This window comes from Ictalurus punctatus, chromosome 10 (assembly GCF_001660625.3).
Source record: "Ictalurus punctatus breed USDA103 chromosome 10, Coco_2.0, whole genome shotgun sequence".
Classification (NCBI taxonomy): Eukaryota; Metazoa; Chordata; class Actinopteri; order Siluriformes; family Ictaluridae; genus Ictalurus; species Ictalurus punctatus.
The window spans coordinates 29,703,646-29,723,595 of record NC_030425.2 but is presented as its reverse complement, the minus strand read 5'-3'; the positions used below and the strand labels follow the sequence as shown (position 1 = coordinate 29,723,595).

At 40.4% G+C, this 19,950-nt stretch overlaps 1 protein-coding gene across 2 annotated transcripts in view; it reads left to right on the top strand.

Annotated features, from left to right (window-relative positions):
- Positions 1–19,950, top strand: part of ext2 (exostosin glycosyltransferase 2) — a 39,529-nt gene that overhangs the window by 10,950 nt on the left and 8,629 nt on the right. For both annotated transcript variants that reach the window (XM_053683316.1, XM_017478898.3), the window contains 5 exons: positions 3,765–3,896; positions 12,044–12,233; positions 16,594–16,760; positions 18,659–18,802; positions 18,945–19,073. In XM_053683316.1, the coding sequence (XP_053539291.1) occupies positions 3,765–3,896; positions 12,044–12,233; positions 16,594–16,760; positions 18,659–18,802; positions 18,945–19,073 (762 nt within the window). The remainder of the gene's footprint in view (positions 1–3,764; positions 3,897–12,043; positions 12,234–16,593; positions 16,761–18,658; positions 18,803–18,944; positions 19,074–19,950) is intronic.

Below are 19,950 nucleotides of genomic sequence, written 5' to 3'. Positions count from 1 at the left end.
TCACAGCGCTTCAGAACGGGTCGACTAAAAAAGAAAACCTCTCTACCCCTTTTCTTTAGGGAGGTGTTGTTGATTTTCAGGTCAAACAATTTGTTAGCTACGTGTTAAACAGCTGCTTCTCGGTTTAACGTCGGTTTCTCGGCAAGCTTCTAGGAGCAGACCGAGACCCCCCTCAGAGCTTTAGACTCTGATTAGATTAGATTAGATTAAAGCACAAAACGGGGCTCGGTGACGAGGAACTGAAAGTCTGAGGGTTATTTATTTATTTGTCACATTAGTAACGAGAGAGTAGAGATATTCGGGGGTAGGCCCGAGTGTTTCCGTCACGACGAGACACTTGTTTTAAAATACTCAGAAGTAATGCAAAAATAATGCAGAATGATTTATTATTGTGGTGTAGTAATAAGAATAATAATAATAATACCAGAATAACATAGGGGATGTTTTCCTTACAGCTTTTAATGTAATGCAGTAAATATTATTGTTATTCCTGTTACCTCAAGCGGTAAGAATTCTCATTTTCCTGTGAAAGTTTTAACGGCGTTTTAACGATCCGGTGTCTTCCTCATCCTGCAGCTGCGTCTCATAAAAACGCGAGAGTTTGAGAAGCGTTCGGAGCTTCGAGCTTGGCGTCCCCCCCCCCCCCCTTCTTATTCTTCTTTCTCTCCGCTCTCTTCCCCGCTCGGAAAGGAAACTTTCATCATGACCCTGATTTATGAGCGTCCACGCTTCCCTCAACCCCCCTCCCTCCAAGTCTCTTCGAGTCCTCTTCCCTTCTCCGTATAAAGAAAAGCTGTTTTTTGCGTCGTCGTATTTCTTTTCAGCGTTTAAGGCCCGTGAGCCGTAGGGGCTGGGGACGGGACGAGTGCAGGGAGGAGAGAGAGAGAGAGAGAGAGAGAGAGCGCGCGCTTCTGCTAATGCGGCGCTCTCTGTAGACCATGTGACGACAAACACGGCGGTCAATAAAACCGATAACGTTGTGGACGAGCGGAGGGAAGCCGCCGACAGAGCGAATAGAGTTTGCAGACTGAGAGACGGGATTGTTCCTCTCGCAGTCTGACGAGTTTTCGGTGTACGGTTTTATCGCTTTCACAGCGACGTTCTCGCTTTTTCTCACCAGAGGGGGGAAAAGACGCAAATTGTATAACCTCAAGCTACTGAAACAATATTTAATGTCGTTGTGAATCGAATTCTTTCTCTCACGCCGATCGATATCCGATCTGACAGGCGCTGTAAACTAGCCTGGGAGGGTTCATCGTGTAGCTTACAGAGTGAGGGAGATGACAGAAAACATCACCGTGGTTATACGGAGATTAGTTTAGCTTAGTTAATCCTAAACTGAGCCGTCGGTGGAACGTTTCCGTTCACGTGCACGTTCTGTACAGAGTAAAACACTGTGTGTTGCGCTGTCGTGGTAAAATAATCAGCGACGGTCTGGTGTGATCATCCAGAAGCTGATTCATTTTCCATAACGGCACATCCACAAGTGTTTTATTTATTCCTCTCTTATACGACAGCAGTTTACCAATTACAGTCTTTCTGTTTATTAAAGAACGACACGTCCCGACTTTTTATCCATTTATATTTACATTTGAAAGTTGTTCGTTCCTGTTCTTGCTGTAGACCGTCGTAAAGAGTAAAGTTCTCCGTCCCGAAGATGTCGGAAAACATTTTTTTTTTTCTTTTTTCCTTTTAACTCTGTCTGTTATGAAGCGCTGACGCTGGAGACTCCTTCCATTAATGTTAAATAAACACATTTGTCCTTACAGAAAACTTAATCGCTATCGCTGTTGCCTTACTGTTCAGGATCTTCAGTCGTAATTAGGGGGCGATGATGATAATCGATTAATTTGTAATCCTGTAACTCGTGAACTGAGATGTATACAACGCGAAACTTAAAAATAAATAAATAAATAAATAAATTCTTGGACATCATCATCAAGTGGTACGATCCTGTCCGGCGTTCTGATTTAGTTACGTTGATATAGTGGTATCGTAATTTACAGCACGTAGGTGACTTAATTTTGACGAGGAGTAACACGGCGTGACCTTTGACCTCGAGCCCAGGTTTTGGAGCTGCCGAGCCTGTGGTACTTCAGGGGAGGAAAAAAAATAAAAGGTTGAAAGAGTGATGGGCTGAAGAGCTCGTAACCATCCAGAATGTTCCCTGCAGTCGTGTCACCGGGTTTTAATGACGCTGAGCTGCCTTTGAAAGTGTTGTGGAAGGTCAGAAAGGCAACAGGACGCGGCGGCGTATGCGGCGCTACTCGGAAAAGGCCAACCCTCCTGACGCGGAAAAGCGCAGCGGAGAGGTCATTCAGGTCGGGAAGTTCTCCGACGTAAACACACCTGATGTCAACAAAATGGCGCCGTCGACAGTAAACAGATTTCCTGTTACGTGATTTTCTACTCGGTTTTACTTCACACATAGCGTGGGTGTTGTGAAAGTGTGTTTTATACAGCACAGCGTGGTTGAATTCTCGATTCTGATTGGTCATTAGGCGTGCATTATTTACGTATAACAGCACTGAACAGTAGGTTAATATTAATGCTCTCGTTCCCGTTAACAGCGCATGCACAGGGATGTGTGCGGCGGACGCGCTACGTAATCTAAGACTAATAATAAACGGATGTTGTTTGAATGTGGATGAATTTTTTTTTTATTTGTGTTATTTATGGAAGGAGTCTCCAGTGTGAGTGCTTTACAACGTTTCTCAGAACAGGAAAATGTTCAGGACAGGGACGTTTACGCTTTCAGGTTTCTCTGTAAAATGGATAATTTTACAGAGGGGGGGGTAAAATGGGGGGGGGGGGGGGGGTGAGGGAATTACTGTTGCTATAACGTGATTAAGAACAGGAAGTAGCTTGACTCACGGACATTCCACAACGTTAATTATAACAATAAACCTTTCAGATGCGTGCTGTGACGTCCTTTAATAAATACTTGTACTAAGTAATGTACTTTCACTCAGAAATAATCCATAAATTCAGAGATTAACCGTACAACTGCGACCTCACTCTGGGAATTCCCCAATTCCAGGTCTGAATTAGGAAAAAGCGACTTTCCGAGTTTCACCTACGGTGGATTGCCACGTTATAACTCTTACTCCTTTTTTATTTCCTTGAGTGTTGGTGTGTCAGTCTGCTGTAGTGGTGTTAGAATACATCGTGATACGATACAGCGCCATGTAAAAACCTGACGACGCTGCGACGTGGAAATCTGCGTTCTGTTAATTATGCGTCGACTGCAGTTGCACTGTTTGAACACCAGAGGTCCCAATCGGCGAAACCCATAGAGTTCAAGTACAGAGAGCGAGAGCACGCTGGTCACATGATGGCGGTCTGTCATGGAGCGCCTGCGCCGTCACGGAGACGGGAATTACCTGCACGTGTGAAGTGACTTCTGGATCGCGGCGTGTTACAACAGTCTTCAGTAGCTTTCAAACCATCTGCAATTTTTATCTACCGTGATCTACCGTCTGTGAGGCAGAGGCCACGGAATTAATTGTTTTTAGCATATAGTTATCTTATAGTAGGATTTGTTCACATTAGTAAACCTCTCTGTCTATTTTAAAATGTATTTACAGTTTTATCCAAATTGAAATAAATAAAGAGTCTTAGCAGTCATCATTCTTCGCGAGCCCGGTATTGTGAATCGGATCGGATCGGGTCATGAGCAGAGCGTATGGTTTCACCCCTCAGTCCTCAGTCTTTATCTCTACCTAGTGATGTTGTTGAAGGTTATGTCTTGTGTTGATTGTCAGGCTCGCTGGTTCTGGGACGCGTACTTCAGCTCCATGAAGGCCATCGGCTTGACCACGCTGCAGATCATCAACGATCGCATTTACCCCTACGCAGCACGCACGTACGAGCAGTGGAACAACCCTCCGGTCGTGGTGAGTAAATACACACCGCACTGAGCATCAAGCTCATCATTGCTAGTTCGTACACGCATTATATATAAGAGCTTTCTGTTGTCCTTCCTTAACTGGCTTTGCTAGTGCAAGAGATCCACTGTCGTAATAATAAAAATGATAACAAATTATTAAGAAACAGCAGAGGGAGGAAGAAGGATGAATAAAATCATGAAAATAGGTTTAGTAAAAAAAAAAAAAAAACTAAAATTAAAACAGAAAAAAATTATGAAAAAACAACATAAATAATAGAATGTGTAAAAAAAAAAATCAAATGGAAAGAATCATAAAAATTGTTGGAAAAAGTCATTAATATAAATAAAAAAAAAAGCAAAAATAAAAAAGAATATAATCCTATAAAAATAAAATGAATGCAAATAGAAGAATTTACTTTTTAAAAATAGAAATAGTCAGAAATAAATAGAATTTGTGTCATTAAAAAGTAAGAAACCATAAGAATGAAGTTTGTAAAAAAATATATTAAAATAAGACATTTAAAGAAGAGGAAAATTTAATTTATTAAAAAAAAAAGTCAGAAAAATACTTTAAAAAAAAAAGTATAGTTTAGTCCATCAGCTAAATGCTAACCAAAATGGCCGACAAGCAGCTGATGTGCAGTGTGAGTTATACCTGAGGCAGTGGACAGGCCGTGTGTGTTTTTTAAAAATAAACACACGTGACACGTTTGTTGACTGAAAGAATCCGTCCAATCTGATACGTTGGTGTTCTGATGTCTCCGGTTGCACAGGGACAGTCTCTCTTGCTAAAGCTGGGGGGTGGGGTGGGGCTGGGGGTGGGGGTATTGGTGGGGGGAGGGGCCGTGTTTTATTTGAAAACGCAACCTTGACGTTAAGCAGTGAAGACGTATAAGCAGCGAGGGTTGAGCTGAACGAACGTCTGCATTGTTCAGTTTAAACCCAAGTCACGTGTGTGTGTTCTGCGTCTGAGAATCCGCTTTACGCTTTACTGTGAAAACACAGACGTGCCTCAGGCGTGGGGTTTATCGTGCCTTTAGGGTTGTGTGGTTCTTGATGAAATACGAATAACGTTTTTTTTTTACGAATAACGAGTAATTTTGTAAGGAATGATGTGTGGAACTATTACATTTTTACGTTACTATACCAGCAGGTTGCACTAGCTCCATTTTCCTAGCGCTAAAGTCCTGAAGATAAAAGTTTGTTTTAGAATTTTTTTATTTGATGAGTTGATGTGAGTTTTTGAATAACAAAAGGCCATTTTTTGAAATAGAAAATAAAAGTGAAATGTTAGTTAAATTTTTAAAAGAAAGAATAAAAACTAATAATGGAAAAATGTCATAAAAAAATTGTCGCATAGAAGAAATCATACAATTAAAAATAGAATACAAATTTAAATCGAGGGAATAAAAAATTTATAGGAAAAAGTAATCTGTAGAAAAAGTCATTAAAATAGAAGAAATACGTTTAAAAAATGTGAGTTTTTGAAAAACAAGCCATTTGTTTTAGAAAATAAAAATAACACTGGTTTGTAAAAAAAAAAAAAAAAAAAAAATTAAAAAGGAGGAAAATTTAATAGAGAATAAAATAAGAGAAATATAAATTTTATTGGAATAGACAGAGTTAGTAAAAAAAAAAAGATTAATCTTTTTAAATAGACGAAAAAGTCATTAAAACAGAAGAAAATAATCCACGACGAGGCGTAGTGACGAGTTACTGACGTTGATTATTTTCCTACAGCGACACCTCCTGAAGTGTTTTATTCCTCTTACACCACAGCAGTTTACCAACGAGCAACATTATTTTTATTAAAGAGCAAAGCGTCATCATTTTTATCTGCTTATAGTTACATTTAACGCCTGCTCTCACTTGCGTTATAGCCGCTATAAACACGCGTCACGTTACGCCTGTCTTTTTTTCCCCCTCGCTCTCAAAGAAAATAAAAAGCGTAAACTCGTCTGTCCTGAAGATGTCGAAAAAACTACAGCTGTACCTCTGACACCGGAGACTCCTTTAAACAAATAAATAAAATACCGTGCGTCCTGTTACTATAGAAACGATAACGTGTTAGACCGTGCGCGTTAATATAAACCTGCGCTACCGTTAGAGCTGCTTGTGTAGAAAGTGAATCGACACCTTTCTGACCAATCAGAGTAGAGAATTCACCAAGTTTCAGGTCAGCGTGAGGTCATGTGGTACAGCGTCTCTGCACTCATTGGTCACGGTGACTTCTTCAGTTTCAAAGAATTCACAGATTGCGTCGTGATTTTACGACGAGTTTGTCGGCTCATCGGATGTTGCACTTGACTTCCTGGTCTGCTTTCGTGTCTCGGGCCGCCTTCAGCGTCGCTCTGGTCTCATTGACGCCGCCCGGGACCCTTAGAGAGGTTAATTGCGCCGTGTTCCTGTCCTTTAAACATTCCAGCATTAAAAGAGGGATGAAGTATTTTCCCGTCGAATCACACAGCGCTATTGGAACCGAGCACTAAATAAATCAAGTGCTTTTTTTTTTTCCTTTTCTTTTTTCTTCTGCCGTTCCGTATCCACCGGGACGTAATTGAAAACACATTTCTTGAGCTCCTCGGGTGTTTTTGGAGATGCTGTCAAGTCCGCCTTTTTGTGTTGTGGCTCTGAAGGGAATCGGACGCGAGCGGGACACGTCTGATCCGCGCCGCGCCCGTTTCCTTACGTGTTCTTTCTACTCGGATTGGCTTTAGGAGCTAATTTAGTTTTCGTTTGCCTTTTTTTTAATATAATAATATAATGAGATGTTACTTGTTTTCATCTCTGAACCGAACGCATCTCTGAACATGCAACGCCCTTTCATAAAAAGCGGGCGCGTTTACCGTTTACTCTAGTACTCTAGCGACAATGCTAATTACACTGCGTTCACCTCAAAAATGTCTTAATTTAAGGCATCGTCGTCAGGTGTACTCGTTAAAAACAGTCAATCAGCGTGTGTTTTTTTTTTTTTTTTTTTTAATGAGTCCAAGCTAGTATCGGATAACTAACTGTCCTAGCTGGCTCCTGTACTGTAGATTAGATTTAATATTATTCTAAGATGAAATAAAGATCGGTGAAAGTACGCTGACGAGGAGGTCATTTGTCTCCGCTGTAGCTCTGGTTAACGTGGGACGTCCCACAACTAATACACAGCGGTGTTTTTATTTACGTCGGAATATCGGCAATGAAATATTTTCCTCAGGTTCAGCCGAGACAGACTCCTTTTCTGTCCGTGTTAGTTTTTCTCTCTTCACTCTCAAACCTGCGACCTGATTGGTCAGACTGGTTTTTTTTTACGGAAATTTTTTCCACCCAAAAAAAGAAAAATGCTGATGATTGAGGGGGAAAAAAGTCCTCAAGGTGTTTTAATGCCATTCGCACCTTTTCAACCACGTTTCGTGTCTACGTGAATAGGAATAACGATCGTTTTTAATGTTTTGTTCCGGAAGTTGCTATAAGGAATTGCGCTCGCTCCAATCGGAGCGCTCGTCGGGACAATGTCAGCGTTTCATGCACCGAGCTCCTTGTGATGGAACAGCGGTCCACGCTTTCATCTGGCTTCCATTTTCGCCTAATCCCAAAGCAGCACTCGCATGATTCCAGCTGCAGGATTCGCCAAAGCTTCCTCGGCCCACATGAAACGGCCTGCAATCCCTCACCGTCACTCAGAGCCGCTCGTACGTCCCCTCCTTCACTGAAGCCTTAACAAGCGATCCAGTGGTTTACGATAATAATAGCCTACTTGTACTCCTATACCTTAGCCAGCTATTTAATTTCTCTCGGCGGGGGGGGGGGGGGAAATCACCCCATGGCGATCGATTAAGATTTCTTTTCGTGTTTGCCATCTACGGGATGCGATCCCAACTGGACAGAGTAGATGGAGGTTTTTAATGAAAGAACGTTATTTATGTTCCTGACCCATTCCAAATAGCAGGTGAACGTCACACTGATCTTCTCACAAAGCGTCTCTCATAAAAAAAAAAAAAAAGCAAAAAAAAAAAACCTTGTTTATTTTCCCGACTCGCAGGCTTTCAGACGCACACCAAACCACACTGGAGCCTTCTCAAGCAGACCGGAGAGCATTGGGTTCCAGGCGGAGCGCTCAAGCACCACTTTACCACTTATATGTCACAGTGGTACTTTAATCATTTCCCCTCGGCTTGCGTGTCCGTGTCAGACACTTCAAAGAAATTTCCATCGGCTAATGTAGTATGTTTTTATTAGTTGGACGGTTGACTGATGCCGAGCGAAAGATGGCCGCGTCTGTGGTGGCAGACCGTGGCAGACGCAGCGAGCTGGTTAACCGCCATCCGTCTGAGCACCTGCAGGAGGAGGAGCCTCACGCTGGCCTCCATGGAGCGTAGCATGACTGTGAACATTTTAGTAATGACGCTGCAAGCTCTTGCAGATGTAGGCGTGTAGATATACCGGTATGTATTTATATACCTGCATTTACACCTCAGTGCTACTGAAATCTGGATTCTGAAGTTGATTCATGTCCTATAACAGCAGCTCTGACAGTAGTACAGCAGGTTTTTATTAATTAGGTTTTTAATAATGTTCTCACAGGTTAGCGTTTTGTATAGTCACACAGGACAGTGTGTGTCTGTAGTCGTTTATGTAACGTGTACGGAAGGAGTCTCCAGTGTCAGCGCTTTGTGACAGTCAGTGGTGAAGCTGTAACTTTTAAGTTTTCCAGACAACTTCATGAGAGAGGAGTTTACTAAATAAAAAAAGACCGTTATCGTTGGCAAATTGCTGTAGTATAAGAAGAATAAAACACTCGTGGACCTTCGGGGTGTGAACGGGAACTCTGCTTCAACTGAGTTTTTCGTTTTCACTGTAGACGGGATGTGATCGGATATCGGCGTTAAACGCGCAAGCGGCAATGAGCCTTGATAGATGACGGTAGAAGATATATATATATATATATATATATATATATATGTGTGTGTGTGTGTGTGTGTGTGTGTGTGTGTGTACATACAACAGTTATGAAGAAATGAACGGGAGGTTCATGTGTGAGCAAATATAATACCGGGGAAAGAGAATGACGTCTTAATGACTTCGAGATTACTTGAAACGTCGAGGTTTTTATTTTTATTTTTCTCATTTTGACTTCTCTAAAGTGAGTGAAGATGAAGAAGAGGACAAACTTGAATGAGGAAATCAAAGGAGTTTGTCATTTTTGTTTGAAATTAATAATGGTAATAATAAATGGATGAAAGTGTGCATCATTTATAAGCGGAATCGGGGAATAAGTACAGAGAGGACACGGGCGAAAAACACAAAGATACGACTCCGTTTATTATATAGATCTTTTTTTATAGCATGAACGATGCTTTCGTATTACTGCCAACGCGTGAATTTCAGTAAAATGCTGTAATCTCTGAACGTTGCTGCTAAAAGACACGCTGATGTTGTTCCTGGTCTTAAATGTAAATTCTGCAGCCATTCTCAGCCAAATCTGAGTGAAATTTTCCCATTTTATAAATATATAGTCCCGGGTGTATACTGTACACACTTTCACCCCGACCCGTTCAACTCTTCAGAATGAAATGAATTCTCACACTGCAGAACATGGCGGCGAGTAGAAATATCCTGAATTTATCTCGTATTTCCAATGAGAAGTTTACGGGAAACCAAAGATAAGTTTTCTGATCTTGAGTACTTCTATCCGGAAAGAAGAAACGGGATGAAATCGATAATAAGATGATAAGAAAATTCAAAGCTTGAAACGTGTGAAATAAACTAAAGACAGGACGAACCGTTTTGCTTGTTTGATAATGCTCATGATGCGAAATATGAGGTACAGTTTCTCATAAACAAGATATTTTCATTTGCTACGATGCAGACGATCACGGAGACTTGACAGAGTTTCTCGGATCTGCAGCACTTCTGCAAGGCTTCGCTCGTTCCTCCTCCTCCTCCTCCTCCTCCTCCTCCTCCTGGAGGCCAGTAAAGAGCAGAGCTGACATGACCGCATCAGAGAGCTTCCAAGCGAGCACTTTGCGATATTTACTTTACAGCGTCACTTGATCTCCGCTCCAGTCCGTGCATCTTTGGGAGTTTATGGGCTGTTTTTAAAGCAGGGCCAGGAAGAAGAGCCAAGCCTCACACTGGCAGCAGACAACCACTGACGCCTACGATATCCCAGCACCCCCAGCATCACCCGAGTCCTGCCAGGGCACATGTGCACCCCCACTGCACCGTCTCCACAACAGCGCGGCCATAAAATTCAACTCGCAGTAAAAACGTCCGAGACCTTAAGCGTTATAAAAGTGCTGAGTCATGCAACGACGTCTCATCTGCATACGCAAATATTTTATTTCCTTTTTAAAAAAAAAAAAAAAAAGTCAACAGGAAATTCATTTCATTTCATTCATTTTAACAGGAAATGAACACATAAGAGTTTAAATCACGGATGCCACTTTATACAGCTAATAATAAAAAATAAATTCATTAATTTTTTAATACCTGCCCGAATGCCACTTCAACACTTTACAAATAAAGTCAGATTACCTATTGAATAAGTATTTAAATAAACAAATGAGTGTACATTAAATAAATTAATAAGCAAGTAAGCAAGCAGGTAGGTAAACAAGTAAGGAGTAAATAAGTAAGAAAACAAGTGAACAGTTAAGTAAAGAAATGAGTACATACATGAACAGGTAAGTAAATAAGTAGTTAAGTAAAGAAGTGAATAGGTAAGTACACAAGTACTTATGTAAATAAGTAAATAAATAAGTAGATAAGTAAAGAAGTACGTACGTAAACAAGTAAGTAAATAATTAGGTACAGTAAGTAAAGATGTAAGTAGGTAGTTGAACCCGTACAAACACGAATAAGTAAATAAGTAGGTAAGAGAACAAGTATATGCTGTACATAAACAATTAATTTCATACATAAATAAATAAGAAACTAAGTAAGTAAAGGAGTAAGTACGTAAGTGAACAAATACAAACGTTAGCGAATAATCGAGTCAACAAGTAGGTAAATAAAGAGCTAAGTAGGTAAATGAATAAGTGCATATGTAAGCGAAGCATAAAATAAACATAAGTAAGTAAATACATGGGTAAGTAAACACGCATATATGTAAACAGTTCAGTAACTAAACAGCTAGGTAAATAACTGAGTAAAGAAATGAACAAGTACATACGTAAACAAGTAAATAAAGAATTAAGTAGCTAAGTAAAGAAATAAATACTTAAACAAGTAAGTAAGCTAAGTGATCAAGTACTTATTTGCTTACATAAGTAAACAAGTAGGTAAGTAGGTAAATAAGTTGGTAAGTAAAAACCAGAGCCAGATTTCACCGTATATGGAACAGAGCGCTGGATTCGGCTCCTCCCGACGCTTCACACTTGGAGTACACAGTGAAGAATGTAGCGCTTATACAAACAGGGCATTAAACGGATTAGACTCTGGTAGATCTGCGGGTGCTTGGAGAAGACTTTTTCCATGGCAGAAACACTTTACGGGCAGCTTCGGGTCCAACGTTGGGCGCATTTTCTCCAAATTACTGGGAGGAAGGTCTTGGCTCTTACAGGCCGAGCTGGATTTCTTTGCTCGCTGGGACTGATGGTGTTTGAAAAGTTTCCCAAGTTTTGAAGGAGAAGGTTTAGACAAAGGTCACAGCACACTCCTCCAGCTGCTTGTTACCTCCGTTTCAGCCTCTATTGTGTGAGCTCGAAGCTCCTCGCTGTTTTTAATCGTCCGTTCGGCACCGCGAGTTTGTCGTTTTCGGCGCAATCTTTAATTTTAATTCCCATTTAAAGCCATTTTCTGGGCTGCGGTTCACGTTACCTCACTGTGCTTCAAACCGTTTAGTCATGGAAGAGGTTTGCATTTATTCTAATGAGAAGAACAGTAAAACATTCGCATCAAATTGTCCATTTTCGTACTGTTTTTTAAAAATCTGACAACAGCAAGAACTGTGCAGTGTTCCACCGTCTTAAAGGTTCTGTGTAGAACCCTACAACAGAACGCGTGACCAATCACAATCCAGAATTCAACAGCGCTGTGCTTCAAGTATTTCATATTTCAGGGAGGTGTCCAGTGACACCAACATTGTTCTATTATGATTATGATTCTGTTTGGATAAATACACCCTGTGTTTGCATTACGTGTTTATTTTGTTCTCTTTAACAGAAGTGGTCCAGCGTGAACAGTCCGCTCTTCCTCCCGCTGATTCCTCCACGGTCCCCGGGATTCACCGCCGTGGTTCTGACCTACGACCGGGTCGAGAGTCTCTTCAGGGTCATCACAGAGATCTCCAAAGTGCCGAGTCTGGCCAAGCTGCTGGTGGTCTGGAACAACCAGAACAAGAGTCCACCTGAAGGTTCGGATCAATTCTACAGGAAATATCATTAGGGAATTAAATCATCAAACAAACTATTAGGTAAACATATAAATAGGTAGGGATGTAAGTAAACAAGGAAGTAAGTAGGTAAGTAATCACACAGGTAAGTAAATAAACAGACAACTAAGTAAACAGTTAGGTATATAAGTAAGTCAGCAAGTAGGTCGGTAGTTGGGTAAATAAGTAAGTAAGCAGGTAGGCAAGTAAACAAGGAGGTAGGTAGGTAAATAAGTAAGTAAACAAGAAAGAATGTAAGTAAACTAGTAGGTAACTAATATATAAGTAAGCAAACAATTAACTAGAAAGCACATAGGTAATCGGGGTAAGCAAGTAAATAAGCGAAGAATTGATTAAGTAAACAAGTGGGGAGGTAAGTAAAAAAATAAGTAAACAAGTACATATGTAAGTGAGTAAATAAAGTAGGCAAGTGAACAATTACGTAAACGAGTATGTAGGTAGGTACGTAAGTAAAAACCTAAGTAATCAAGTTCATAGGTAAGTGAGTAAGTATGTAAACAAGTAGGTAGATAAACAAGTACATAGATAGGTAGGTAAATATGTCAAAAAATAAGTAAATAAAAAAAATAAAAGAATGCAATTAAACCAGTAGGTAAGCTAACAAATAAGTAGGTAAACAATTAAGTAAACAAGTACGTGGGTAGATAGGTAAACAAAAAGTAGGTAGGTAAATGCTTATGTAAACAAGTACGTAGGTAGGTAAGCAAATAAGTGAGTTAGCAAGTAAATAAACAAGTAAGCAAGTGCACAAACAGAAGATAGAATAAAAGCATAATGATTGTGACCTCTCCGTGGGAACTGGCTAAAACGGCAAAAATCAATTCCGTATAAAGTATATTTAATGCAGATTTGATGCTAAATTGATTTAAAAAGTAGCATTATGTTTTTACAAATCATTGTGTGCAGTTTTTACTCCACATGCACATTATCAGCACATCTGTCATTTGAGTTGTTCTTGAATTTCTGCACCACGTACAAACTTTCTGTTCCGTTTCGGTCCTTCGCTACGAACGAGTGAGGCGTTGTTAGTCGACACAGTTGTTGAACGCTGAGAAAGGGAGTATAAATTTCTTGTTGTAAAGTAGACTAAATTAAATCAGATCTCGTTTCTCTGAGAGTCGAGAGGCATGCCATGCGCAGAGCCGGAGCCAAACTGGTTTTCTGGCTCGTGTTTAGTTTGTAAATGAGAAGCAACTATTTGGCCCCTGGACTGGTAAAAGTTTAGGGAAAAAGGCCATTGGAAAATATTTGCGCTCTGGAGATCTTAGTGTGTTGTGTTTTAGTGTTTCGTGTTCCATCAGTCATTATATACACTTTTATGTTTTATTACAGTTTACCCACTACTGGCAGTTAAATAAAGAAAAATAATTAAACAACTACTAGTTCAAATTCCTAAATCTTTATATTGCAGGACTTCATGCTCCATTCTCAGATTGTAAAGCAAAACGAGTGTTTCATTAAAGTACCGTGAGACTGTAAGTTACTATGAGCTGAGATTTGTCTTACGGTTAATATGAGACAATCTTAGCATCAAAGGATCGACTTTTTTCCAGTTAGTTTCTCACTTAAAGGCGCCATACAGTCAGGTCCATAAGTATTCGGACAGCGGCACAATTCTGGTAACTTTGCCTCTATACACCAGCACAGTGGATTTGAAATGAAGCAATCGAGACGTGATTGAAGTGTAGACTTTCAGCTTTAATTCAACAGGTTTAACAAAAGTATCGCATTGAACCGTTTAGGAATTACAGTCCCTCCATTTCCTCAGGCTCAAAAGTAATTGGACGGTCGACTGATCGGCAGTTTCTTGGCCCGGTGTGGCCTGTTTCCTCGTTATTTCATGACCGATGAAGGAGATAAAAGGTCTGGAGTAGATTCCAGGCGTTGAATTTGCATTCGGTAGCTGTTTGTTGGAACTTTCACTATGCACAAAGAGGTGTCGATGCACGTGAAGGAGGCCATCATTACGCTGAAAAAACAGAACAGACCTATCAGAGAGGAACCGGAAACTTTAGGAGTGGCCAAATCAACAATTTGGTACATTCTTAAAAATCAGGAAGGCACCGGTGAGCGCAGGAACACCAAAAGGCCTGGAGGACCACTGAAGGAATGTAAAGGGGATGATCGCGGAATTCTTCGCTTGTTGAAGGAAAACCACTTCACAACATCTTGCCAAGTCAAGAACACTCTGGAGGAGGTAGGCGTATAAGAGACGGTCTCATGAATATAAATACAGACGTTTACCTCAAGATGCGAATCACTGGTAACACTCAAGAACAGAAAGACCAGATTAAACTTTGCTTCAGAAAACATCTTAAAAAAAAGTAAAAAAAAGAAAAGCCTGACTGGTTCTGGTACAAGATTCATTGGTCAAATGAAACCAAGATTAACTTATACCAGAGTGAGAAAGACAAGAGTATGGGGAAGGAAAGGGATGGCTCATGATCCAAAGGATGCATTTACATTTACGCCCTTATACACAGCGACATATGTTTATCTCATTTATACAACTGAGCAGTTGAGGGTTAAGGTCCTTGCTCATAGGCCTTGATTTGAACTCACAACCTTCTGATCAGTAGTCCAATGTCTTAACTACCGAGCTACCACATACCACATCGTCTGTCAAACCTGGTGGAGGAGGTGTTATGGCATGGGCGTGTACGGCTGTCGATGGAACTGGGTCACTGGTGTTTATTGATGATGTGACTGCTGATAGCAGGAGCAGGATGAATTCTGAAGCATTACAGCGCTATACTTTCTGACCCTAAACATACAACAAAAGCAACCCAATCGCTTCTTAAGGCAAAGAAATGGCAGGTTCTTAAATGGACAAGTTAGTCACCTGACCTCAACCCAGTTGAGCTGCTTTTCACTTTCTGAAGACAGGAAGACCTACAAATTAGCAGCAACTGAAGGAGGCATTGACTTCAAAGGCTTTGCATCCAAGTATTAAACATAATGTTTATATGTATGATTGATAGTTTGTCCAGTTACTTTTGAGCCTGTTAAAATGGAGGGAAGGGCTGTAATTCCTAAATGGTTAATGCAGTATATTTTGTTAAACCCCTTGAGTGTAACGTTAAAGTCTACACTTCACCTACATCTCGATTGCTTCATTTCAAATCCATTGTGGTGAAAACTCTCACACTGTCCAAATACTTATGGACCTGACGGTGTATATATATATACAGTGAATATCGAACCTCAGTGCGTTTCTGTTTCAGGCGGGAATGAATGTATGGGTCGTTAGAGACGCGTCACGTAAGCCGATGTTAGCCGTTATTTATTAAAGCTCTCTCTCTCTCTCTCTCTCTCTCTCGCTCTCTCTCTCTCTCTCTAATGATACGTCTTAACAAGGCAATTAGCTATGTGCTTGTTTATGGAGCCTTTACACTAACGGCTTGGGGAAAAGGGGGAACAAGAAATTAATTATATCCTCGGCGTAGATTTTAGTAATGTAATTACGCCGAGGAATACTTTGAAGTGGACTAATGGGCGAGCGTTGCCTTTGATTAGAGGCGTCAGTGGAGCCAAGCTGGAGCTTTGTGACCCATTACGACTAATAAGGTCCTCTTCACAGGTCAAAGCTGAAGCCCAGGCTGAAATAAGAACGGATTTCCTCCTTCTTCTTCTCCTCCGTCTCCTTCTCCTCCCCATTGCTGGTGGTTGTCGTGCTTGTTTACATCGAGCAGTTTCGAGATGCTTCCAATGTCGGTCACTTTTAAGTATAGCGTTTTTTTCGAAGGACTTTTATTAACCGAGGTGATTTGTGAGTGATGTTTCTTTTCTGGAAGCCGAACGCTAGTAACAACGTACGAAGCCGATTACAGTCCCCGAGAGCCGTCTTTGAGAGCCTGGCGGTTTTCTACTAATTCTGCGGACACAGAGAAATGATGTGTGAATCATTTCAGTGTTTAGTTTATTCCCTGAATGCCTGTACTTTACTAGACAAGAAAGTACACGAGAGGCTCTGTAAAATCCGTATCGGTATGGTCTCAGAGTTTAATTACACACTCCCCCAGTGTCTTAGTACAGCAGGACCTTCTCTGTAGCTTTATTAGGTGACACGATACGTGCCATCCATCTTGCCCGTGCCATGGAGCGCTCCCAAGCTCTTACACGACTGAAAATACAGCGGCTTGTCTTTCTTGCCCTGCGAGGAATGTCGTCGTGGTCAGATTCGTACGTGCTCCTTGTGTTTGGACATTTCTCTTTGACCTCGCCATGACCATCTTTTATTTCTCAAACATAAAATATATTAAACTGACAAAAGAATATTAATAAAACTCTGGGTTTTTTATTTCTTCTTTCTCCTGTGCAGAATCTCTTTGGCCCAAAATCGCCGTTCCTCTCAAAGTGGTGCGCACCAAAGAAAACAAACTCAGCAATCGCTTCTTTCCCTTCGACGAGATCGAGACCGAGGCGGTGCTGGCCATTGATGATGACATCATCATGCTGACCTCTGACGAGCTGCAGTTTGGATACGAAGTAATGAACGACGCTTCTCGGTTATTCTGCGTTTCCTTGCTTTCTCTTGTTTGCCTTTTAGCTCCTCCCTCTGAGGATGTGAGTACGGGCTGTGCGATATGACACGAAATAAAATAAAAACGTATTACGATACATAGACAGTTCTGCAATACGTATCACGTTATGTAGCTTTGCTATTATACTACCAACAAAACAGTCCGAATTTAACGACACTTTTATTTTTAATGTCTACAAAAAAAATGTTTAAACTTCCAATCAGTGTTTGTAATTGTTACAAAAAATACTTACAGTCTCAGAAAAAGAACATATCGTGACGTAATTTATCACGATGTCGTTATTATCTTGTCGTATCGCCCGTCTGCAAAACAGACTTTTGCAGACTTTTAAAAAATTTTTTATTCCACACTGAAAAAAAACAAACGTCATTTAAAAAATTTTCCCTTTCATTATCCCATATACACTTTCAATACGTTGGTGGAAGGAGTCTCCAGTGTCAGCGCTTTGTAACAGTCAGAGGTAAAGACGTAACGTTGAGTTTTCCGACATCTTCAGGACGGAGGAGTTTTAAACAAAAAGCAAAAAAATAGATATGCTAATTAGGATTCCTTCTTTAGGAGGAAACCTGTCGTTATTATTAGTGTTCTTCTTCTTCTGCTTATTATCATTATTCTCCTGATCTCCCTAAAGTGCCCAATAACTCAAGATCTGAATGGTAAAATGTTTTGAAATTTGGCACATTGATACTACAGCCCACGAGTAACTCCCACACCGCAAAGGGCCCACATGGGTTCATAGGTGGCGCAACAGGCCACGCCCAAAATCTACAGGATTTTCCCTCTGCCCCATAATTCCAAAATGTCTGAAAATTGGTATACATGCCTTATTTCTCATGGGGAATAAAAAAAGGCCATCGGGACTCATAAAGTCCACCAGGATAGAGTTTCCAGTGCCTTGAAAATGTGTCCAAAGCTACAAAAATCATCTGCTCATGAACCGTAGGTCCGATTGACTCGAACTGTGGTAGATATGTGTGGGATGCATGTCTTTCTATAGGGTGATGAGCAGTAAGGAATCAAATAAAAATTGGCCGAACTATTTACATATTGGTGAACTGACAACTGTTGCACGTATTTCTTGTGTCCATAAATCTATGGAATATTAACCTATGGACTCGATCTGTGCCACACACAAAGAGGACACTACTGTATGTTACCGTGTGCGATGGCAACCTCATATCTCCGAAAACAACGACATTAGAAGGAATATTATCCTCGATAATATCTGTTATATTATGGTTAACAATATCTTAGACCGTTAGATGGCGCCGTTTGCCTTGGATCGAGCAAAAATACATTTTGTTCAGATTAATGTTATAGCAGCAGGAACAAATTGAAAATAATGTTAAAGTAGCGATGTATCAGCACGAAGTAATTCTCCAAAATTCTCACTAACTCCTGATTTTTCTCTACAATGATCATATATAATATAAATGTACTTCCTGCTACTCATATATAGTGAGATTTCCCGGGTCGAATGCTAAGTAAAACATTAACTTGGGTTTCGAAAAGGCGGGGTGGGCTCAAAGATTAAAAAAAAAAAAATCCTAATTTTATTCGGATCTTTTTCAGCTTCTCCTATTAAACTGATAGAGACCTAATCTTGACCAATCTGACAATTTACCTAATGCACCTTTAAAAGTGTTTATTTCAGAACCGTGGCCTCTTTTCAATCATTCCTCGTGTCTGGACCCGAATGCAGGAACGGTATTCCGTGATATCTGTGGGATTTCGTAGTTTGGAGTATAATACGTCGTTGAGTATTAATGGATGATGTTTTCATTAATTAATTTATAACGGCGCACAAATTGTTGGTTTGAAGTAGTCCTTTGTGTCGTATAGGTGTGGCGGGAATTCCCGGACAGGCTGGTGGGATATCCCGGTCGACTCCATTTATGGGACCATGAGATGGGGAAGTGGAAGTACGAGTCAGAGTGGACTAACGAGGTGTCGATGGTGTTGACCGGAGCCGCGTTTTATCACAAGGTACAGCGGTTTGTGCACTCGAATCTGCACCATCGCCCGAACCTCTGACCTTTTCATTCAGTTCCGATCATCTCAACACGCCTCCAAACATTTTTTAATCCGTCTGATTCCAATATCCTTCCGTATTCGTTTTGTCTTGCAGTACTTCAATTATCTGTACACGTACAAGATGCCGGGAGACATTAAGAACTGGGTGGACGCTCATATGAACTGCGAGGATATCGCCATGAACTTCCTGGTGGCCAACATCACGGGGAAGGCTCCTATAAAGGTAAATACCAGGTCGAACTGAATTCGGTTTCTTTCACTCGTTGCGTTTACAGCGCTTTTGTGCGTCGTAGTTAAACTTTCCAGCATCGACCGTAGATCACACACTATCAATTAGATTTGATTATATTTCATGAGATTTGGTGGAAGCTGCGTTTTGGTGCAGAGACTCGTGGCCTTTAACACCTGCTGACTTGTGTTTACATTTCACTATTAAATTCTCAGATCGTGATGGAGTGGAATTTAAAGGCTTTTTACAATTCGGACATTCTTTCGTCCTGAAATTCAATAAAATGAAAATAAAAAACAACCTCCAGACCTTTTTGTTTTTCCATAAACAGAAAAAAAAACAACTAAAATGTCTCTAAACCAATCAGAGCTCTTGATATTGAAGAGTGTACGTGCACTTCACAATAAATAAAAAAAAAAGTTCCTTATAATATTTTGTCGTAAGCTTTAATCTGAACTAATCTAATCCATGAGCATGTATATCCTGTATATCCTGACTCGAAGAATAAGAACGAGACTCTGAGACGTTTGAATAAACATTTAAACGAGGGTTTATTGTTAGTATGAATTGTTTCGTTTTCGAGTAATTTTACTAATAGTGCAGTCTGTTATCAGATCATTTATTGGAATTTGAAAAAAAAATCATCATAAATTTTAGCACATTGGAAATATTCAAATAGTTATTCCATAATTCCCCTTACAGAACCGTTTAATTACAGAAATACTGCATTTTACATTAATAAGCTGCTTTTTTATTCATTTATTTATTTTTTTTTACTTATTAAGTTAGAGAAAGAAAGAAAGGCTGGCGAGGGAACGACTGTTTATAGCTGCTGTAACATAAGTGAGCGTTTGTCTCGTAGACGTTCCAC